Source organism: Anarrhichthys ocellatus, unplaced genomic scaffold, assembly GCF_004355925.1.
Source record: "Anarrhichthys ocellatus isolate YVR2014 unplaced genomic scaffold, GSC_Weel_1.0 scaffold13, whole genome shotgun sequence".
NCBI classification, from domain to species: Eukaryota; Metazoa; Chordata; class Actinopteri; order Perciformes; family Anarhichadidae; genus Anarrhichthys; species Anarrhichthys ocellatus.
The window spans coordinates 8,744,675-8,768,865 of record NW_022280043.1 but is presented as its reverse complement, the minus strand read 5'-3'; the positions used below and the strand labels follow the sequence as shown (position 1 = coordinate 8,768,865).

General features: G+C 43.7%; 1 protein-coding gene across 4 annotated transcripts; it reads left to right on the top strand.

Moving 5' to 3' along the window:
• The first annotated feature begins 934 nt into the window (after positions 1-934).
• On the top strand, positions 935-24,184 carry slc9a1a (solute carrier family 9 member A1a). Of its 4 annotated transcripts, none has more exons than XM_031852893.1 (13): positions 935-1,990; positions 11,435-11,907; positions 12,676-12,926; positions 14,227-14,444; positions 15,573-15,775; positions 18,306-18,395; positions 19,817-19,887; positions 20,204-20,380; positions 21,169-21,295; positions 21,667-21,768; positions 22,445-22,526; positions 22,783-22,839; positions 23,344-24,184. In XM_031852893.1, the coding sequence occupies exons 1-13, from the start codon at positions 1,714-1,716 to the stop codon at positions 23,643-23,645; spliced, it is 2,430 nt and encodes an 809-aa protein (XP_031708753.1). In that variant the 5' UTR covers positions 935-1,713; the 3' UTR covers positions 23,646-24,184. The 4 variants fall into 4 exon arrangements, with proteins under 4 accessions (XP_031708753.1, XP_031708755.1, XP_031708754.1 ...); XM_031852895.1 differs by having other exon boundaries at positions 23,313-23,436; XM_031852894.1 differs by lacking the exon at positions 22,783-22,839.
• The last annotated feature ends 7 nt before the right edge of the window (positions 24,185-24,191 follow it).

The following is a 24,191-nucleotide window of genomic DNA, read 5'->3' as shown; positions in this document are numbered from 1 at the left end:
TCTTCATTACCAATTAATCTGCTATACATTTTCTCAATAAAATGTCCAAATAAAGAATTTGTGCTGGTTTGATAAGCCTGGTGTCACTTCAATGATTTTGTAATAAGGGGAATCACGTGTTACTAAATCTGAAAGGTGTGATTGGAGATTCACTAGTATTCACTAGTTGAGTCATAGTTTCCAAGGCCACACCCACAGCTACACACCAGGAACAAAAAACAGAAGACAGTAATCTGGTTAGTATGACTATCCTTAAATATATTGGTTCAATATAGCTTCCGTGTGGTCTACTTAAGTGTCTTTGAGCAATATATTGAACCTGCTCTCAGGGCCCTATAGGCAAACATAATGTCATTAAAGGAAATGTATCGCCATTTATATATTCCAAGTCAATTTCTGCAAATGTATGCACCCTCACTCCTCTGACAAGACATTTTTGAATATCACTGCTTGTAATGCTTGGTCACATCATGCTTAATAAGTATTCAGATCATGGAGCGATTTGGTGTCCGCAGGCAACATATCTATAATTTCTAACATCTGACAACCGTGTTAACCTTTTCAGCAGAGCAGTCACACTAATGGTTGTAAGGGGACAATGTTAAAGCGAGCATCTACAGTATGTATTCAGGTTTTCAGTGTGGTAAAAACGACTATGCTCTCTGGGCTGTGGGCTATAATTGACCCTGACCTCTGACATCCCTGTGAAAGCTAACAAGCAGCATCCACATGAGATTAAAACAGTATCAGACTACTGACATTGACAAAGGAACAGATGTGCCGCCTAAAACGGAGGAAATAGTTTCAGCAGTTATGGAGATGCTATTATTTGTCTTCCTCACCAGACACCTTAAACCTCCATTCCTATAGGTGTCACTATAGTCGGCCGTCCCCCCTCCTCCCTCCTCCCTCCCCCTTCCACTCCAATCCTCCGCGAAAGGGTGTGCGTTTTGAAGGTTGTATGGAGCTAAACACCACCGCAGACAGGAGCACTCGCCTCCTGCCTTCACATCAACCCGGGACGAGCCTCTGTAGCAGAGGCGGAGCACACCCCAAGTCTTCCCCCGCTCTCCCTTATCCTCCCTCTGGGCTGAGCCCCCGACCAAGGTCCTTGTCATCCTGGGGAACACGGGTGGAAAAGCCGGACGCTATTACGCGGACATTGATATCAAAAAGTTGAAAGAGACATAGGTGCGCACGGGCAAAATGCAATGTGGCAGCAGTGTGGCTTCTTCTCTTCAAGGTCAGTATCCGAGCACCGCCGCCGCCTCACGGACGCGTTTCTTCTCGGGCAGTCGGAGGGAAGAAGAAGAAGAAGAAGAAGAGGAGGCGTGGATGGGATGCCGCTGTCTCTCGCTTGCCTCCAGCATCAACGACATCTGTCTCCAAGGAGGACATTGATAAGTCACTGACACTGGAACGTGTGAAACAACGTTGTAAAGTCACTGACACTGGAACGTGTGAAACAACGTTGTAAAAACAGCACAGTTGTCTGTCCAATAACTCTTTCAAGCATCTTGGCGTTTCCTGCTTTCTCTCAACGGCCTGCGTCGCCGGGACTGTTTACCTGGCTGTCGGTGAAGCGGGCTAACTAACGCTAACGTAACATTACAAAGTTGTATTCAACTTCCTCGAACTCGCTTGGCTTACAAGCTGACTTTTAGTGTCTCATTTCTCCTTTTTTTTTTGTGTGTGTGTCGTTTCTTCGACACCATGCCTTCGAGGACAGGTTCACACACTCTTCCCGGTATGGGGAAGAGTCTACCGGAGCGGGGGCTGCTCCTGCTGGTTGTTTTGGTGTTGCTTCCCCTCGGAGCGGCCAGCTCCCCGAATACCAACCAACCGGGAAATGTGGACAACCACAAAGTGGCGGTGCAAAGCTATAACTATACTAAAAAGGCTTTCCCTGTGCTCAGCCTCGACTACCATCACGTATCCACTCCCTTTGAAATCTCGCTATGGGTGCTGCTGGCCTCGTTGATGAAACTAGGTGAGTATCGTGTGAATGTTGCCTGTAGTGCGGTTTAAGTGCATCTTATCCAGGAAACGCTAGCTCAGGCTCAGGGCTAGGTTATCGGGGTTGGCCAAAGGTGTAGTAGTCATTGCGGGTAAGTTGGCACATTTGCAGCTAGTTGTGCACAATATGCCTGCATATCAAATTAAGGTAGAGTCTGTTTTTTTTTTTTATCAGAAAGGTATTTAAATCAAAATCAAGAGAAGACTGTTCAGATAAATCCAGCAGATATCTATAAATCGCACATGTTAACGTTACATGTCACAACACATCTTTTAATGGGCTTGCAGTGTTTGACAGAAAGCGCAAACCTGTCACTTTACAGTTATAAGATAATGTCTGGCCCTGCATTCTGCGTGACACTGGTATGCTGACACAGCAAGTCGGACCAGAATAGCGCAATTTAGTTGGAGACTCGTTGGGCGAATCTATACTGCTGGTGACGCAGATTACTCTTCAGATCCGTCAGCCTCGTGTGGGGAGAGTCTCTTTGCTTGTGCTGTCCTTACTCCTTGATACAGTGATGACTAAGCACCTTGGTGCAGCGGTCTGGACGTTGGACAGCAACTATTTAGCACATTTTTTTCAAGACAGTGGAAGTTCCTGCTACGCTATTGTGAGCCAGAAGCCCCGAGGCATTGTCATAAAGGATGTCTCAAAAGAGAATTGTCACGATTGTTCCCAGCTCGGATACACACTGAGAGACTTCTGTCCAGCTCTTCACTTTCCTCTGTTGCTTCAGTGTTTCCTCACTGTTTGTTGCCACTCTTGTTGCTCTTATTTCTTTAATCTTTCTTTCTATACTGTCAACAATACCTCCTCGCATTGTGCTTTCCACAAAACGCTGCATTGTCCCCCTGGCTATCTTTGTCCGAGAGCCAGCAGCTTGTCAGTTGCCGGTGACATCAGGGGCCTGACTGAGCACCAGCCGGTAGCCAGGGGAGGATATACCGCCTCACTGTCTGGGCGAGGAGCCCGGTGTCTCCCGGGAGGTGGGGACAGGCAGAGCGGGACCGTCCTGGCTCGGGTGGCTCTCTGTTCGGGCGCAGCTCAAGGGCATGGAGGGAAAACGAGAGATTTGGATACTGAGAAAGAGGGAGCGAGACGGGACGAGTGTGTGCGCTGACAGCAGTGACCTTAAGCCTCTGATTATCCCAGGATGACTGAAAATGGGCAGTGGGTAATTCAGAGTGGCTGCTATACATTGCTCAGCCTTGGCACAGTGTCTGGTACATATCTTACAAGCCTAAAAGCACACCCACACACTCCATATATCGCTTTAGCAGCCCTGTCACTGTGCCTGGTGCCTTTCTGTCCTTATTTCTGAATACTTGTATGAATTTGATTAAACCCGGTGCAGAAGCTTTTCATATAAATCAAAACCCAGGGGATGTTCTTTAGAAGGGAATACGCCCTGACAGTGGCAAGGTCCTTATATTTATGAGACATCTTCTGTTTGGGCTCCTGTATAATTAGCCTACAGACTAGTACCACTCATAAATAACAATGCTTTATCAGCCTTTGACTAAGAGGCTGTAATTAGCACTGAAAAACCTGCTACACAGTCCTCATAAGGTGATCCTCTGTGTTTAGGAGAGGGTTGTGTTTGAAAGGTCTGCTCGGGTATAACCAGGATGAATTAATGCGAACAAGCTCAGCCATTATCTCAATGACCTTGTCCCAATGTAATTTTGTGAAAGTAATCGGTAAAAAGAAACTCATAAACAAGCCTTACATAGTACAGTGTGGCAGAATGTAATGCTTTTATAGTTCATAGCCTCATCAAACGTCCACCGGGTTCCCGACTTTCATATTGACCTTTCGGTTTGGTCAGATCTGATAGTGTTCACACGAGTAAAACATGAATGTTGGACACACCTCTGTGGTAATTACCTCTTGTTGCTGTGAAGTTGCTTTGTTCCAGTGTTGCCCCGTCATTTAAGCGAAGCTCCGCATAACATGTCTTACAAGTCCCGTTAGTCTCGCCTGCCATTTACAATTCAAAACTGGTCAAACACTTTGAAGAGAGGGTGTGTGTTACTTCAGTGTGGCGTGCCAGGAAAGCCTCACACAGCCTCACACACACACACAGTTTCTGAGTAAATGTTTGTTTCTTGTAGTAGAAGTTGGACCTGCTACCTGAACCTTCATTCCTATGAGTAGGAGGAGTGGGGCAAAAGAGAGTGAGCATCGGCTAAATAGCCAAAGTGAAATGAAAAGTATTATCTATTTAATTTGTGATGCTCTGTTGTGAATCTGCTCAATACGAATTTAATTGCTAGCAACTTTTATGGAGAGTGTTGCATCAGATAAACGATACAATACCAGCCAGACGATTCTATGCTTATGCAGTGATTTATTGTCATGAGCACGTTCTCAGCAGTTTTATCACCGTGGTTGTTGAGAATGTTTTAGCGGTGCAAATAAAGGATTGAACTGCTTGTTATCAATGCAAGCTTTGTTTATTATTATCAGTTGTAATTATAGGCCAAGCACAAAAATGACAAATACTGTGTATGCTATACTTACTGCATTTGTCTAAAAGTGGAATCTATTCAAGCACATATATTAAGTAGAAGTACCTAAGAAGTCACAAGATATTCCATTTATTTAGACAGTAGGAAGTGACATGAGGAGAAATGCAAAAGAATACCCTCACTCCAGGTTTAGGAGTAAAACTGAGTGTCCATCGTCAATGTTATTTAGTAAGATATTGCACATATTCAATTCAGAAGACAGAGAGTGATTATCCATCAGCGTTGAACACTGCTGTTTTTCATATATTTATTTGTTTTTATTGGACACTATACTATACTTATTAGTTAGTTCTTCTGCCCATCTTGTGTGCTTCTTGTTGTATTTTTCTGAATTATGTTAGAATTCTTTTTTCCTTTTGTTGTTTGTTTTTCTCTTTCCTGTGACTTCATTTCTTATTTTTTTCAATATCTGGATTTTTGTGTGTGGGGGCGAAAAAACACTGCCAGATTTTGTCACTTGTTTTAATAATCGTTGAGGAGCTGCAAACCTGCAGGTTGTTTTTGTCTTGTAATTACCAGAAACGACTCTCTGATCGTTAATCTATTTTTTTGTTGTTTTAAACTGCACAGAGGTTTAGTCTTCTAAGACCCACAATCTCTTGATTAACTCTGTTCCATGAATGCTGCCATTGTTTAGCTTGTATGTGTCGAGTAAATGGTTCACTAAGAGACCTGCCCGTTCCTTAAAGGATTGCATTATCTATAGTAAACAGTTGATGATAAAGAAGGAGAGAGACATTATCAGAACCACTGGGTTGACCAATAAACCCCCTGTGACAATATGTGTCCCTCCTAGTCCCTCCTGCTACAGTTACTATGTAATTCATCAACATTTTGTTGATGAATTTGAAGCAGTGCACTAGAATCAACCAACATGCTTACATTTGTTGTTGTGGAGTCCTACATTACAGCATTTGGCAAACCCATTTAGAGATGAGGGCCATAATATTGTCCTTATCAATAAAGCCGGCGTGGGAAAGATTCCAGGTACACCATTAAAAACCACACCCTTGGTAAAGCTGGAGTAAATGTGTCACGAGCTCTACACATCTTATCTTCAATGTGTTATTTAGGTTGTGGCTTCGCACAGACGTTTTCTTAAAGAAAGAACAAAAGTACATGCCCTTAATCTTAGAAATAGATGTCTTTGCCCTACACTTAAATCAATATATACTTAATGTAATTTAGGTAACTAGCTTCTAAAGCAATAATGAATATTGATTTGGTTTAATGCTTCTCTATTCTGTGCATGCGTCACCGGTTTGCAAATGGTAATCATCATTTTAGGTGTCATAGGTGAAGGACGTTCGAGCAATTAGTGGTTGCAGTTGACACACAGTTATCTGTTTCATTGGCAGGCCGCTGGCTCGGTCTCTTTAGCATCGTAGAAATAACGGTCTTATCTGAAATACTGTCGTTCCCATGAAACAAGACTATTTCCCGTCGGTCTCAAGACAACCTTATAAAGGTGGATCTACTGGGAGTACAGTGTTTTTACTTTTGTTTCCCTCTAATGCAAAATCTTTAAATGTTTCTACACCAGGCTAACTAAACATCATCACGAGGAGACCTTTGTACAGTATTGCCTGTAACCGACATTTGACACCGTTACTGAATTCTACTCCATTCAGTAGTTGTAGATTAAGATGTGCTTGTGAATATAGTAAGGACCATCAAACCTTTCTGTTGCTCAGAATCATCACCACGAGAGGACTCACCCATGTGAGCCGGTATTGTTGTGCAGATATGGCATCAGGGATCATATTGAAATACACCAGCAGCAGCAGGCCCTTATTAATAATTTAAACCAACACTGGTCTTGCACAAGCAACTCGAGGAGCACAATGATCTGCATCAAACAATCAAACCATGACTCACGAAAGCTTAGTTTGTACTCTGAAATAAATGTGCATCATGACCTTCCTGTGATCTACGCATCACGGTGTTGGAACGCCGGCCAGCCGGTCCAACATCTCGATTTCTAGGAAAAAGAATCAAACGTATCATCAATCACCTCCTTCAACAAAGCAACTGTTTAAATGTTTTCTCTCTTTTGTGCTTGCTTAGTCCAGCAGATTTGGTTTGCGGGCAGTGTACAATTAGTCACCTGGCAACAGGACACAGTTCCTGGCTTTGGGAATGGTCCTGTGTAGCGAGTACCTGGCTCTGCTGACACTGGGTACACATGCAGAAATGAGAGGGCTGTTACCCTTTACTGGTTTTCAATAACGTTGCTGCATAAAGGCACTCTCAGGGGGGGGTTAGTGGAGCAAGGACACAGCGGCTGCCATTATTGACAAGAAGCCAGTGAACCGTCTGATCTTGTAGTTATCTTAAGACTCTGGCATAAAAATCTTTGAGTCCCCTTACCAGTTCTTTGAAGTTCATAAGCCCTTGTTTTCACTTATCTTATCTCCTGCGGCATGGCTCTTCACTGATGAGCACTGAAGGCCATAATTGGACTCACGCTGGAGACATTTAAGACTGTGTGAACTGTCACCACTTGGACATTTGGGTCCTGCTCCGCTGAGCCTTTTGTCCTGGGTCCTGTATGTGTTGATGGTATTTAGAAGGATCAGCATTGAAGCCGAAAGGGCTTTTTGTCTCATTCTCTTCCTGGTTGTCTTCACGTGTCCCTCCTGGTCACCCATGAATGATAATGGTTCATTTAGAATGGGTCCTTCTGGGATCCAGTGTTGGCTGCATTAATACGTTTAAGTCCATCCAGTCACGACCTGTTTGCTCTTCCCTCGAGGACTTCACTGCCCTTCTTTTGATTAAAGGATTTGTGTAAATGGATTTCACTGCAGGCCACGGCCATTCAATCAGGTCGGGTATTTTCTACCCTTGAGAGTGAAAAGATGTTCCTCTGTGAGCTGCTGGGTTTTATTCCACAGCTTTTGCTGAGGTGAGACTGATTTAGGATTAATCAGTTGTGACTGATTTAGGATTAATCTTATTTTGAAATATGAGACTTGTGAGGCATTGCTTCGATATGGATGATGATGCGTAGTACAATTTGAATGGAACCCTTGGCAGAAACACCCCAACAGAACTTAAGATGGTGTGTTGGTACCATTTTTTTAAAAGATGATCACAGGCTTTATATACCGGTTATCTTTAATTGCCTGATTCAACTTAAAATTCCAGTTTGGTGTGGCCTATTCATGGCTCATGACTCAGGGAGTGAAAGCTGGGAGCTAAAAGTACTCTGGCTGAGGTCCATTACTTAATGTCATTTAGAAGGTCACTTAACACAAGGAATCATGGGACTCTGGAAAAATAGCCTGTGTTTATAGTCAAATATCCTAAGTTGTAAACCACATGTTGTACCATATTAGAACTCAATTATGAGGATTAAAATACACCATGAGGTTTCATAGACTAGCGGTTTAGACCATAAACTAATGTCTCCAATGTTTACTGAGGTCATAAATCAAGTTAGAAGTAGGGACATGTTCTCATAGACTTCAATACAATCTGACTTCTCCTTGCAACTACAGCACACTGCTGACTATTAGAAAGAATGGGAGTTTAAGGTACTTCTGCATTGGACCCGGAGTTTGCCGCCTTATCATTTCTTAGATAATATTGGTAAGTTGCTGTCTTCCTGGACTTCAGTTTCTTTCAGTCGTGGCTCTAACTTTTATCCAGCTGTTTACAGAGGATGTTTATTTTCCCTGTGAACAGCAGTGCAACCATTTGCAAACATAAGCAATATGTGTTCTGAGAAATGTAGAGCAGAAGGCCCGGCTAGTAGAAGTAAATGCTCTTTGTTTGCGATCTCATAACACCTTGTTGTAAGCATTGACGTCTGCTGCCCCATCAGGTTGCAACAGGTGAACGTGCTTGTCTTCCATTAAAGATAATGCTAAATGCATAAGGTTCAGCATATCTCATGCGCATACATGAGGTGTTGCTACATTTAAATTACTAAGAGGGGAATCTCTGAATCCTTTGCAATTCTTTACATCCATATGTAATAAAGCAAATACCTGCAGAATTATGTAAAACATGAGCATACATTCTGTGGAAGGCCTGTCACTGTAATCTGTTCTGGTCAACCGGGAACCAATTAGCTGACTGGAGCTGTGCAGGCCCACTTATGAGATCTGGTGTCCCCCACACTGAACGGAGACCTCTGCGGTGTTGGAGTCTCAGACACTTAGACACAGCTTATTAATCATGTAGCGGTGTCCATAGGGAGACGAGATGTTGTGAACTATAATGTGCTAATTTAATGGTGCTAATTGAGCTTTCGTTTTGAAGCCTCCAGTCAGCAGGTTGATGCTTTCTTCTGAAGAGACATTGTGCCGTCGATGGTCTCGGAACTAGCTGTGGAATTTACATCCTGCTCGCCACATAAGCCTTCAGAGGGGATCCACGTAAGATTTCTGTTTACTGTGCTTCAAGCCGTTTTCACAGAACATCTTTGTTAACCCACCTGGCTGCGAAGCCTCTGTGGAGTTGTGGGCGGTTTTCAGTTTTCCATTTCAGTGCATCGAAAAGAGATGAGCACTCAGTCTCTGGCGTCTCGCTGTGGGGGAAATGAGGTCTCCTTAGACTTAAAGACAAAGACTCCCTCACTATCTTTCCTCAAAGCTCCAGAGTTACAGCTGGATGCAGCTGCACAATCCACAGGCATGCACTTGTTGAGCTTGCATGCCGAAACAGTAATAATGTTGTCTTCAAGTATGAACGCCCCTCCCCCTACCTCAGATGCCTTGTATTATTACAGAGAATTTCTGACGCTACCAGGTGTGACACGAGAGGGTGGAGCTAAGTACAACTGAATGCTGAATAAGACAGTTTTAAGCAACCAAAAAAAGTTACAATGAACTGAAAACACACTGTGAAAGGGCTAAAGTTGTAAGACGAAAAACACGTAAAACTCCCAGATCGAACAACACCGTCGTAGCGACCTGTCGATCACAAGGTAGCCACCCCCTAAAGCATACCCCGCTTTATCTATTTCACTCTAAACGAGACCATAATTTACTAAATGAGCATCATGCTGTATTGAAGAGGACTTGATACTAGCGATTGAGACTGTAAACTCATGTTCACAATGTTTACTGAGGTAACAAATCAAGTATATACTTCTATACGAGTGGACGTCTTTTTGCAACCAGAGGATAACCCTGCTGGCTATTAGAAAGAATGCAAGTTTCTTCTAAGGCACGTCCGCATTGGCTTCACTTCTCACACACAGAGGTTGCCGCCTGCCTATTGCATAACAATGCAATATGATAGTACGTTCATCAGCTGCTCCACCATCCGCATTCTACATATGTAAGCAAACAGGAGGGAACATGCCCTGTGGCTGCTGTGCCAGATGGTGCTGCTGTCACTGCCCCCTCCACTGTTGTACTATGTAGCTGTGGTGCTTATTGATAGTTTAACGTGTGTGCTTTGATCCCAACACCCAATGGGTTCAAATTCTGTTCATCCACGAACGGCTGCAGCTTCGGGCGGATGTGAGGAACAACTTGCTGACATGGCTCAATTAACACGTCAATCCCTCTGTTTCTGTCTCTAATATAGACGTACTTACAAACTACAGGTCTTATTGTGTCATTCCTGAGGGCATTTCATCCTTTTGGAGCATGTAATGCTCACGTGAGCTTCTAGCATACGTTTCATATCTATTTAATTCTTTGCATAAGATTGTTTAGCCTGTCTGTGAGCATGTAGCTTTATTTCTCTGTTTGTGTGTCCGTGTTAATGCAGCATGCGGTTTACTGATACATTGCCAGCTGGAATGTCTCATGTCCGTGTGCTGCTGTAGTGTACAGTAAATATAGCTGGGGAAGAACTTCTCACTATGCGATGCAGGCTCTCTCTTTGAAGTCTTCAGCTTCTTTTGTTTACTATTTAAGCGCAGGCTGCAGTTGTCCCGTCACCTCACTGTGTATGTAGCCTTGTCTGTGATTATAGTTTCATGTGAGACGTCACGGCAGCTCAGGGGTGACGGTACATTTGGTCCCGTATCGGCTAACTAGTTACCCGTGTTGGGCCAGCTTATTTAAAGTCAAACAGCTTTTGTCTTATTGCTTGTAAAGACATCCACATTAACAATGTCTCGGGTTTCCACACAGAGCTGCTTGTGCTGTGACATGTGAGCCAAGCGGCCTCAAGCAATAGCACATCATTGCAGAAGGTTATTTCATTTACGTGGGACTCCTCCAAAACTGGATTAGTATGTAAACAAGAAGACAAATAGAAGTTGAAAGATTCTCCTTTTGTGTCACTGGCAGCACGTTTTTACTAGTCTCATCATCTCCTGAATGTGGTCTCTTGGCAGCCAATGACTTGCTGACTTGTCATGTGACATCTTTTGACAATTAATGTTTTGCATATTATTTCCATTTTTTTCCTTTTTAAGAGTTCCCCAAGGCCTTTGTGTTGGCTGTGTGTCTCACCAGTATCTCCGCAGCATACAGTACACTTCTCATGTTCTTTTCCTAAACTATACACCTTCAAGACTGGAGACACCAATGTATTTTTATGTCAATCACATGGTGAGAACATAAGTTCTTTAACAGTTTTCTGTTACAGATAGGTAGTAGTCGAAATAAGCAAAGGCGTGCAGGAAAGCCTTGATGTGTCGTCACAGCCTACACTAGAAGTAGAAGTGTGTTTCCTCTGTATTTCCTAAGAACAGCTCTTTCTTACCTGAGAGTTCGACAGAAGGTAGAATCTGTTGCCAGGATGGTGCTAGTACTGGTATGAGGTGTGGTATGTCACAGCTGATTGCTCTAGTAAAGTTGTGTATTCGGTTCTTAAAACTTCTTGTGAACAATTCCAATTTCCCGGTAAATCACTCCCTCCTTCCTGTTCTTTGTCTTCCTCCATGCCACTGCATGTCCATCCACGTCCCCAGGGTTCCACCTGATTCCTCGTCTGTCCGGTATTGTGCCGGAGAGCTGCCTGCTGATCGTGGTGGGTCTGATCGTGGGGGGGCTCATCAAACTAGCCGGAGAAGAGGTCCCCCCAGTGCTGGACTCCAACTCGTTCTTCCTCTGCCTGCTGCCGCCCATCATCCTGGATGCCGGCTACTTCCTGCCCATCCGTCCCTTCATGGAGAACCTGGGCACCATCCTGATGTTCGCCGTCGTGGGGACCTTGTGGAACGCCTTCTTCGTCGGAGGTGTGCTGTACGCCGTGTGCCAGATCCAGCCTGGCAATCCGTCCGTCCTCAACTCGATAGAGCTCCTGCCCTGTCTGCTGTTCGGCTCCATCATCTCCGCTGTGGATCCCGTCGCTGTGCTCGCCGTGTTTGAGGAGATCCACATCAACGAACTGTTGCACATCCTGGTGTTCGGTGAATCACTGCTCAACGACGCCGTCACTGTGGTGAGTGACCAAAAAAAGGAAATGTGTGCTGCTAGGAGACTTTCGTGCTTCTATTTGCTTTATTGTTACACATACATATGCCGAGATGTAAACCGGTGACCAGAGAAACATTAACATTGTCTCCTTATGAAGAGCATCATCAAGTCATTTGTAAATTAAAAGTGTTGTTTAGCTCAGCAGTCTGGGAAGCAGCTAAAAAGTCCCTGGGTGTTATCACCAGATCAGGTTGTGTGTTAAATGTATTAATTTGTAAAACCACACAGTTGGACTTAACCTGTCAACACACAGATCGTGGTCTGTCGGCTACCCTGTCACTACCCGATAATCCCCAGCTAACAGCGCATCAGCAACAGCACCATCCTCAGTATAAAGTTACTTCAGCATCATAGCTATCCAAGGAACCAACTTTAGCTTCAACGACCTGTGTTTTTGACATCCGCTATCGCAACACTTGTGTAAGTGAATGCTGTGTTACATAGTGAGATGCTTACTAAATGCTTGGTACAGAATATAAAGTATTTTTCAATTAATTTGGCACAAGAAGAAAATTAGCGGTTGTGTTTTCCCTTGCAAAGCAGTTATAGGATGTGCTCAGTTTCTACATATTCAGTAAGTAAGAACCTGAAGATGTAATAAAAATAAATAACCAATCTATTATCTTTTACCTTTGTTTTGGGATTTTAGAATCAATACAGCTGTATAAGATACACTTAACTTTTTTATCATCCTTTCTTTCTAATATTATGTATCATACTCCTTTTCTCCTAGGTGTTATACCACCTGTTTGAGGAGTACACGGGTGCCGGCACCGTGACGCTATTGGACTGTTTCCTTGGAGTCGTCTCCTTCCTGGTGGTCTCGTTGGGGGGCGTTCTAGTGGGAGCTATCTATGGGTTCCTGACCGCCTTCACCTCACGCTTCACCTCCCACACGCGTGTCATAGAGCCACTGTTTGTCTTTGTGTACAGCTACATGGCCTACCTGTCAGCTGAGATGTTCCACCTCTCTGGCATCATGGCGTAAGTCATATAGATTTACACATTTTCAGAATGTACTGTATAAATTCAATGTTTGATTTCTGTACAACTCGAGCGTCATTTTAACTTTTAATGTTAATCATTTTCTGTTTTTACCAATTTTCTTTAAAAAATTGGACAAATCCTAATTACTCTCTTTTGTATATGTAGCGCATGCTTTCAGTAGACGTCTTTTAAAGCCTGTTAGAACAGCGAGACCATGGATTGTCAGCATGGTTCGTCCTAGAATCCTTAAGACTGACAGTTCTGGCGCCTCCGTCTAGTGTGTGAGCTGCTTCATACAGGTTCTGCATTTACAAATTCAGTATCCAGTGTGTCATGTACGCTCTCTGGAATCTGTGAAATACTCCAGCTGTGTCAGGGACGTCCCTCTTGCGTCACATGTTTGTATTATGTGGATCTTCCCTCAGTGATGAGATGTCATGGTCGATGTACAACCTTGCCACTGCAGGGTAAACCTATTTCAGTCATTGCCCTGACAGTATCTCAACTGTACGTCTTGGCAGATTGTGCTCCGTATAACCAGCAGTATCATGAATTGATCTGATCCAACGTCTCCTAAACCAAGCCTTAATTTATTGGCATCCCAACATTCCCTGAGGTGCCGTTTCTCATCTGCTCCTCAGGTATTTTTCAATCTATTTCCTGTTTGAGGTGCTGGGTGTTATTGATGTTGCAGACAGGAGGGGATGATGTACTGAGTCGCGGGGCCGAAGGATGCGTAGCTTCAAGGACAATCTCTTTCAAATCCTCTGGCTGTCTCCTTGCTCCTCGGTTCATAATGAAAAGGCGAAACGCTCCCTGTGTGGATTCCTTTCATCGTTCCCTAAAGCCTTGAGAACCAAACCAACGTTTACATGGAGGAGGAGGTGGAATGAGGGTGAATGTTGAGTAGCCGCTGAGGCTTATGGGACATGGTTGGCGTTCATTTCTGGCCTTCATGGCCTTTGACATAGAAACATTGCTTCAAACCAGAATGGAATAGGGAAGTGACCACCATACAGGGAGGGAGACATCTTTGTTGGTGTCACATGTTTACAAAATCTGTTTGGAACTCTGTTGCTCATGACTCACGTAAAACCACCCCTTCTCCTTAAGTTAGGGTTTCCTTTAACATTTCTAACATTTATTATTTGTGCTTTGCTTCATTGTGTGTTTAATTTTCGATGACATCCAGCATTTACCACAAATTTGGAAACATGGAATCTATGAAAATATGTTTCGTAATGGTGCATATATATATGTATCTCATTTGACAAACTGCTGCCTCTTCTCCTTCCAGGTTAATATCTTGCGGAGCGGTGATGCGGCCCTATGTGGAGGCCAACATATCCCACAAGTCCCACACCACCATCAAGTACTTCCTGAAAATGTGGAGCAGCGTCAGCGAGACACTAATCTTCATCTTTCTGGGTGTGGCCACGGTGGACGGAAATCACTCCTGGAACTGGACCTTTGTCACCGTCACCATCATTCTGTGTCTGGTGTCACGGGTCATAGGTCAGCTGCAGTGATTCTCACAACTTGAAGTAAATGTGGTGGTGCCATGCTGGGGTGTGTATCAATATTGCATGAAGAGGAAACAGTTAACCTGCAACAGAGGAAGTGTTGTTAGTTAGTTATATTGTCAGTTATTTGGGGTTAATTCATGCAAGATCTCTTTGACGATGCGGTTGGCTTTTATCGATGAATCTTTAATGAAACATTCACTTTATATTTCATCTTGAAGTGCTTTTGATTTAACCAGTTTGTCATCAACTGGGCTTAAATGCAAATCAAGAAGCGCAACAAGAATAAGTTGCTTTGTATTTATACATCTTCCAAAGAGATACACGTATTATAGTGCACTTTGAAGTGAGCTGTAGTTTACACACAAAGGATGTCAATGTGCTTAAAAAAAGTCCTTTTACTCAAAAAAAGGGGAACAAGGAACTGTCTCCATCATGTTTCATCACACAGCTGTCAGTGTGTGAGACGGAACACCGCCGAGGATTTCCGGGTGGACTTCAGGCTGTCACAAGTCCTTCTGTTCCTGATTTGTCATACTAGAGTTATGAGTGTCGTTGGAGAGAGAGAGAGAGATACGCAAAGTGAAAGAACGATGAGGCGAGCAATACTGAGTTCTCCGTGTGACATTCTCAGCCTTAAGAGCTGATGAGGCTTTGACCAAACGTTCCAAATACAAATATGCTGTCTGTGACTGTTGCAATCAGTAATCCTGCGCGTGTTACTGGCATCACATGAGACCAGATCTTGTGACGGAGAACAGTTCAAGTGGTTCTTCTCCTGTCAGTTAAAGAGCCATTCCGATGTTTTTGCAGGTTTTAGGTCGTTCACATATCTTTTGCGGTAATCATTTCCAAAGTAAGATTTAAAGAGGTTGCATTACCACGCATGATATTTGGGGCAAAAGCAGATGGGATTATAACTGCGATGATCATGGTATATCAAGTCTTAGTAAGCTGGCTTTCATAATTGTAATAATGATAACAATGGCTGCGTGAAAGATGGGGAAAAGCACATTGAAAAATCGTATGGAAATACTTTATTGTTATCGTATTAACTGAACGTCTATTACACGCACACAAAGTCACAAACCTTGCGTTCTCATTACGTTGTCCTCCCCAGGTGTGGTGGGTCTGACCTACGTGATCAACAAGTTCCGCATCGTCAAGCTGACGACCAAGGACCAGTTCATTGTGGCCTACGGTGGCCTGCGAGGCGCCATCGCCTTCTCTCTTGGCTTCCTGCTTAAGGAGGAGCTATTTCCCATGAGAGAGATGTTCCTTACTGCCATCATCACCGAAATCTTCTTCACGGTCTTTGTTCAGGCAAGAGCACTCGGTTTAGGTCGTCCTGGTTTGTTTTCAACAGACTTTCGTCGTGTGTTAGCCTCGTAATGGGATGTTATCATGACCACAGTCAATGCACAATGCAAAGAGATGCTGTGGAGCTTAACTTAGAGTGAAAACATTACTGTTGGTCCTCTCAGGTGCTCTAAAATTCCCTTTTTGTGTATTATATTTTCCCAGTAAGTCTAGCTTTTCAGTTTTAGATTACATCACTGTTTTGAATTCCCACTGATGGGTCCACTGACAAAACCAATCCATCTCAGAACAAGCGTTTTATTTGCAAGCGTTCAATTAGACGCTGTGAATCTCATTAATCTTACTGGTAATAATGAGGTTTGAACTTCAAAGGCTCGTGGATTTGCATTCCTAGAAAAAAAAAGATCCATTCGATGTTGCATCAAGCGGTCAGACGTTCTTGATTTTTTTGGTCTTGGAGTAAACGGCTCCAGCTGGTTTGGGAAAATGTGATTTCAGTTTCTCCTTTAAAGTACGACGTGAGGCAGCCAGGTGGGCTAATCAGTGAATCAGATCTAAAACACATGCAGAAGGAACACAACATGTGGTTTATGTAGACACACACTCCTGCTGTCCACATACACATACCAATCAAACGCATTACACAAAGGCGAGATGAAGACAAACGGGCAGTGACTCCATACATTGAATGCATCTGCCCTGTCCTGTCAGATAAACCTGTCCCCTGGTGATACTGTAGGAACGTTCTTGGCTGTGGTTTGGATCCAGAATGGAGGCCGCTAAAATAGAACCCTGAAGACATGGAGTCTCTCCTCAGAGGCGAGATCAGAAACATGTTTTATTCATGCTGCTGGATTCAGCTCTGTGCAGTGTGAGGGGAGAGGCCCCTTTCACCTGCCATGTGGAGTTATTTAAAAGTATGACTCTGTGAGAGTGGGGTTGTCTTTTTATTTGGAAGAGAGTAAGCCTAGGTGGTCTGAAGTGGAGATCTTTATCAGAGTAATTATTATCTATATGACAATTTACAAGTAATGTATAATAAACGTTGAGTATCCTGATGGATGGTATTTCCTTTCTTTTGTTGGATTACTTTACTTCGCAGAATACTTTATTACAGTATAACCAGTTGGGAAAAGTGTAGGTTCCTCTGCATGCATGCCTGATAGCATGACTGGATATTGTTAAAGAGCGGGGACCTTCAGTCATCCACTTTAGGCCACTACAGTTAACCAGATGGTCAGCTTAATCTCTTTAAGAAGCAGAATGATACGCTGGAGCTTTTAGGTGCAGACAGGCACGAGCACACACACACACACACACACACACACACACACTACTGGTTATCCTCAAGTAGTAGCCGAACATTAGACTGATGCTTGATTTTTAATTTCTCGAGCCATTCTGTTGTGGCAGTGTACTTTACTCAATCATGCTGACAGCTGACCAGAAATGAACCATTTATAGTAAAACAACAATGGAGTTAGGTTTGGTTTCTAAAATCAAAGTAAAAGTAAAAAACAGTTTTGGTGCCAGAACGTTAGATGAAAAGATCCAAAACAAACTCTTTTCCTCTGAGTTGTTTGCTTATCAACATAAGATGCATGGTTGGAAACGCACCATTTGCTGCTTTCCAACCATTTTACACAGGAACGAACACACACTGTGTACACACTAAATTACTGTAGTTGTTGATGATGTCTGCACTTATCATTTGAGTGTGTTTACAATCACATTTCCCCCCCCCCCCCCAGCGGCCACCAGCAGTGCTGAGAAATGAAGCCAACGCGAAAGTGCCAAAACCTGCAGTTCCTCACATGGCCACTTGACACAGTGGCAGCAAAAACGATTCAACTACTAGGCCCAGACTCTATGATAACATTTCTCCTGAGATTATAATCAGTCAGAACCTTTTGCCAACAACTTACTGATATGAAGAAAGCACTTTGTTTTACTGTGATTGAAACTGCATCACTCTCTGTCTGTAACGAACAGCAACATTTTAGCAGTTCAGGATTTGTCTTTAGCTGAATGTGTTCCTGCACGAAGCATCTCTCTGCCTTACTTTTAACCACTTGTATACTTCAAAGAATATCCGGGGAACAATGGAAACACAAAATGCTCTTGTTTTGAACTGTAATAATGCGATTAGGGCATGGATTTAGCAGATTTAGATCTTTAAAGCTGAAATCTGTAACATTCCGCATGTCGTCACTCTCTAAAGTGGTGAGAGACTTAAGGAAACAACAGGAGGGGGTTTTGTGAAAGGTTGTGCGACGACCTGATGTGTTTGTTAATCATCCGTTGCAAAATTTGGGAAGTGTGACCAATATCAGTTATCAGAGTATGAAGGTTTATGTGTTCAAATTAGCCTGACACACTGAAAGATGATAAAACATTACAGATACCAGGTTTTGAACCTTCTCATTTCATTCTTGCGTAGCGCGGAGTCGTCGATACAAGGCTGCTTCTATCTTTAGTTGAGGTCAGGAGGTGAATAATGAATAATGCTGTGTTCCTCTCATCCCTCTTGCAGGGCATGACCATCAAGCCCCTTGTGGAGCTTCTGGCAGTGAAGAAGAAACAGGAGGCCAAGCGGACGATTAATGAAGAAATCCACACCCAGGTGAGACCTTTCACCTTCAGCCTTCTTGATCAGAAGCTGAGGACTTGATGGTTCATACATATTAATAACCCTGACCCTTTGGGTATGCAGTGGATAAATTAAATGAAACGGTTTGAAAGGTTGGTGCCTCACAACAATGAATGAGTGTGATACTATTATACATTCCTTTCAGTTGTATTTATGTAAGATGTGACGTCCTTTTTCCAGTGAAGACAAAAATCACACTACACGACTGTCAAAGTCGTCACAGTGATGTTCTGTTACTGTACTGTTAAGGCCATTTCTGGAACGCTGCTTCCACCTACTGGCTGTGTGCTGGTACTTCATCGCATATATTGTACCTGTACAGTGTACTTGTACAGCGCAGTGAATCTCAATCCAAAGATTAGAAAAATGACCGTCTAGTTAAATATAACTCTCACACACACACACACACACACACACACACACACAGCGTCTTGTATCCACAGTTTCTGGTACTCAAACACACCCGTGAGTGAGTGACCACCATGCTCCACAAGAGTGTTTCAAAGCTATTAATACAGCTCAGATATGCACACACACACACACTCACACTCACAGTTTCTCTCTGGGGCTTTGCGGTAAGTCACCAGTGCTCGATGCTAGAAGAGAGGATACATCTATGACCCAGTATTGGTGTAACCAGAAGAGATTTATCATAACGTATCGCTGTGATCTCTCACCCTCGGGGATCTAGAGAAACCTTTCATACTGTCGCCACTTTTTTAAAATTTATTTTTCACCACCACCCACGCAGTGCTGGGCAGTCTGTACATAAATCGGTCTCTTCTGACAAAGCAGAAGTACATTCTGTGGCTCTGCTTAATGACTTGTTCCCATAGCTACGCCGCCTGTCATCAGAGCACCAGGGGCGACCTGCGGCCGACTGCACTCTGAGCAACAAATGCATCGGTTCATGTCTCTGGTTCTCTGAGCAGGCGTGCTGCCACGACACACACACACACACACACACACACACACACACACACGGTCCCATCAGTCACCCGGCTGCTGCTGCTGGTTTTTGAGGAGCAGTAACTGCAGGTGAAGCAAAAAGGTGTGAGATGCAGCTGAATGACGTCTGCAGTGGAGTATTCATGTAATCACAGTTAATAACACTGTTGATCATAAATTATAGTTTCTCCAAGTACTTAAGACATTGAAAAAATGGCAAAGTATCTTTCCTTGACCAATTAAATTGCTCTAAATGACATGTATGTACTCCAGCATATAACATGGACCCCTAGAAAGTCGTGTTTATTAGATAGTAAGGTACAAAAATATCATGCCTCTGAATAAAGTGTCTTTTCCAACACATTAAAACGCTCAACAGAGAAGGCAGAGGGTCATATTGAAAAGCCCGATTCAGCCTCTTTTTGTTTGCCTCTTTTTATCCCCAGTTCCTTGACCACCTACTAACTGGAATCGAGGACATTTGTGGACACTATGGACACCATCACTGGAAGGACAAGTATGAACTTAACAGTCTTAACTTTTGTGATCATCTGAGAATCATTAATAATATATATATTTCACTGAGAGAGGTGTACTTTTGCTTTTTTTATATATCCATCGTCGAAATGGTCATTGGTTGTTTTTCTGTCCTAATCAGCTAATAGATTTAACCCTTGAGAGAAGACACAGTAACTTTGGCTATAAAATGTCCTTTTCCTCTAACGTGCACCCTGTGTCAAACCTCTCACATCTCTCCCTCTCCTCTTCGTACTCCCACGGCTGTCTTTGTCCCGTGTCTCTGTTTTCATCCGTAACTCATTTCCTCCTTCCAGACTGAACCGCTTCAACAAGAAGTACGTGAAGAAGTGCCTGATTGCCGGCGAACGCTCCAGAGAGCCACAGCTCATCGCCTTCTACCACAAGATGGAGATGAAACAGGCCATTGAGCTGGTGGAGAGCGGAGGGGGAGTCAAGCTGCCAGCTTCTATACCTTCAACCGTTTCCATGCAGTAAGTAGGAGTATTCACTCGTTCTGTCTTCAGTTACCACACTCAACCAAACACTCCCAAATTTAAGTCCTTAAACTTGAAATATTGTTTTAGCCACTTGGGGGCAGCAGAACACAATATTCCAAAGTCATCACCTTTTTAAATTGATTTGGCAAAGCTTGTAAGCAAATAGTTCCTTAATTACACATGCAGCAGCCATGTTTGTGTCCAAACATGGACATATAACACCAATAATCCCTCTCTTTTAGCTCTGTTTGGTCTCAACCAACTCCTTAAGCTCTTTAGCTCTTTAGCTGCTAAATGCTCTACTATGTTCATCAGCTTGACTTCATGAGTTTTTATTCTTTTTTCATAGTTAGAAACAGTATTTTTAAGGAAGAGTGCACAACATTACTGATTTCCTCCAGAGACGTCATGGTGGGTTTCAGGGTGGAGAGGCTGCCTGATGATTGGAAGGTTGCTGGTTCTCTGACGAGCACTGACGTGTTCGTTGTTTTGTAGCCAGTATTACACAAGCAGCACTGTCATCATCACCTGCTCTGTCGTGTTGTAATGCCCCAAGTGGGCGAGGAGTCTTCGGTTATCATCACAAAACCTAATGTGAGCACCTGCACAGGTCTCATTCATTTCACATCTGCAGTACCAAGTAGTCATCGCATACCAGGAGGAAATAACGAAATTATCATCACGACAGTTTGTCATGTGTCCCGACACAAGCGCTCATGACAGACAACGCGTCTGTCACACAGACTATGATAGCCCTGACTCTTTTTCTGCATATTTCTCAGGAACATCCAGCCCAAGAAGCCTCCTCCTGCCAAGCCCGCAGAGAAAGCTCTGTCCCAGCTGCCTAAAGGCCGAGAGGAGGAGATCAGGAAGATCCTGAGGAGTAACCTGCAGAGGACACGGCAGCGGGTAACACCGCCGCGTCAACGACGAGATCCGCTAAAGATGCGTTGATTGTATTACCGGGAGTTCAGAGCACATCACTTTTCATATTGATTTGCACTGATAAACAAAGCGGTATTAGACTACAGTGTAGGGTATTGATTGTGACAGAGTTAGAATTCAATCAGTAGCTCCGCTCATACATTGATCATAATACTGACTTTGATTTTTTTTGGAATACATAAATGCACTTGTCATTGATTTTTCCCTTGTGGTCATCATGATCTGAGTAAAGGTCTGCAGGTCTTAGAGATGAAGAAAACCTTCCCTCTTTCATGTACTTCAACTTGTGTTTGTCCTCTTAAACCGAGTTGTTTTATGTGTCTTGTCTCTCTCAGCTGCGCTCCTACAACAGACATACTCTGGTGGCGGATCCGTACGAGGATGGCTTCGGTGAATTCGTTATCAAGACGCAAAAGATGATTGAGCTGGAGAAGAAGGTACGATTATCAGTCTGCGCCAGGGCAACTCCTCTTAAATCAAGAATCAGTCTGAGCCAGCTGTCTGCATTATCACATTTTACTGACACCTCGTCACCTTTCACATTCTGTTGATAAGCCAACGCTGAAGAAGACATTTTGTGATACCGTAGCAGTGTGTCTGTTACGTAATCTGGTGTATAACAAAGTTGACGTTATAAAGCACGAAACAAAAAGCAGAAAACACAGAAGACTCCAAAAAATACAAGCAACAGATGAACAGCTTTTCTCATTTCATACCGGGCCACCAGCAGTTAAATGATTTGCCAAATTTATGATTTGTGTTCGAATTAAAGTCCACCTTCAGTCTCCTGAAAACATTTTCTCGACATAAATTCATGTGTGATTTATTGGCACGGTTGAGTGGCCCGACCACTAACTTCCTGTTTCACCAGCCTGTAATTACATAATGAGAATGGACTCCTGTTTTGGGGTAAATTGAATGTGCTCGAAGCCGCCGTAGACTCGAGACCATTTCTACAGACACTACCCAAGCAGCACGTCATTTGAATGAATAGTGACTTACCGAACTGCTGCACTACAAACAATTGGATGAAGCAGAGTGTGTGTGTACTTCCTGTTTACATGTAAACCTTAAATCATCCCATGAACAAACACCGTGCCTGTGTGTTCCCAGATAAAAGACATGAATAACTACCTGACGGTGCCCGCTGCTCCGCCTGACTCCCCGACCATGTGTAGAGCCAGACTGGCCTCAGGTAAACACAGCCGAGCGCAAACACACCATCATACTGAAACTGTACCGCGTAAAAACAATCGGAGGAAATTCACTACGCCACCGATGGCACCCACGGTGATGAGACATTATCTTCCGTTAGGTCTCTCACGGAAACAATAAACACTGTAGAAAGCACTGCTACTGTTCACGCCTGCAGCCGCAGATATTTCCCCGCTGAGGGAAATACGTTTGCATGTGGCAGCCGGCATGTAAACCAGTGTGTGGTTTCATTTTAGGCAGAGGCACTGATTTCAAACCTGCTCAGCAGCAGAAAGGAAACAAAAGCAGTCCAGGTATGTAGTGAGTGTAGAGAAGATTCCTGTCTGAGTTGTGATGACCCGGCAGCGATCCTAACGTGCATGTGTCGGTTGTGTTGCTCGTTAACGCTCATTAATCGCTCATCACTAACGAGGGGATCTCATGACATGAGGCCAAACGCCGATGATTTATTTTAGCCAAGAAACAAAGACCTGATTAAGAGTCGAGCATGATGTGTGTTTGATTTTCAGCTTGTGTTTCTCATCATAAGTTTTAGCTGAAAGGGGAATTATTTCCCGCATGTGTTGCATCATAAATCATTGTGACTCGTTGTTTTTGTCGTGTCGTGAAATATCTGAAAAAGGTCTTGCAGCCTCGAGTTTGTGCCGTGATTGTAGCTTCATTGACCTTAATATTTGTTGACCTTAATTCTCCTCCCCTTGTACATCGTACGTTTATGCACGCTGATGGAATGAAGGAATGAAATTCAATCCCTTTTTTTTTAAAGCCTCGGTAAAGCTAATTCCCTGATATTGCAGACCCACAAGCCTACAGCATGAAGCCGGAGTCGGGCGGCGTGCCGACCATCCAGGTAGACCTGGCCTCTCCACAGTCTCCGGACTCCGTCAACCTGATGGATGAGTTCAGCAAGCAGCAGCAGCAGAAGAAGAAGAAGCAGCAGCAGGAGGAGGAGGACCAGGGCCTGATGATGAAGCCGAGTGGAGCCAACAAGCCGGGCGAGGCGGACGGAGGCCGAGATCAGCAGAAGCGGACGAGGTGCCTGAGCGACCCCGGCCCCAGCGCAGACGACGAGGAGGAGGACGAACCCTTCCTGCCTTGACACAGCAGACCGGATAGGGAGGGGTCGGGCTGCGTGGCCGCCCTCACTCAGTAGAGATAGCGCTGCCTCACTGCTCCGCCCTAAGTTATCTCTTTGGTTCAGACACCAAACAAGCCAAAACTGCTATTGCTGTAACCACAAACGGAGATCGTCTGAGCAGAAATATAAGAGCCATTCGTTTTTAATCATCATCGCTCTGTATTCTTTTAGACGGGATCGGAACAGCTGCAATCTGAGAGATGGTGGAGTTTTGTGGTTGATAGTCATTCAGACATTCAGGAAAGAACTATGCATTACCAAAGGTCTGGACTGTTTTAGTGTCAGACAATATCATTGTTACTTGTCAGACTGTTTTCCTCTTTTAATGACTGTCTTTAAAGCTACCTTTGAGACATGCTGGGCCTCTAGTCCTAAATTTAATCAACAAAGCAATCTTGTTTCTCTTTCGAACATGGTACTTGTGTTTACGGTGCTTGTTTTAATCCAATATCTCACTGACACTGTTCGCTGGATATTCAAACATTTAGTGTTATAATATTTGGCCTT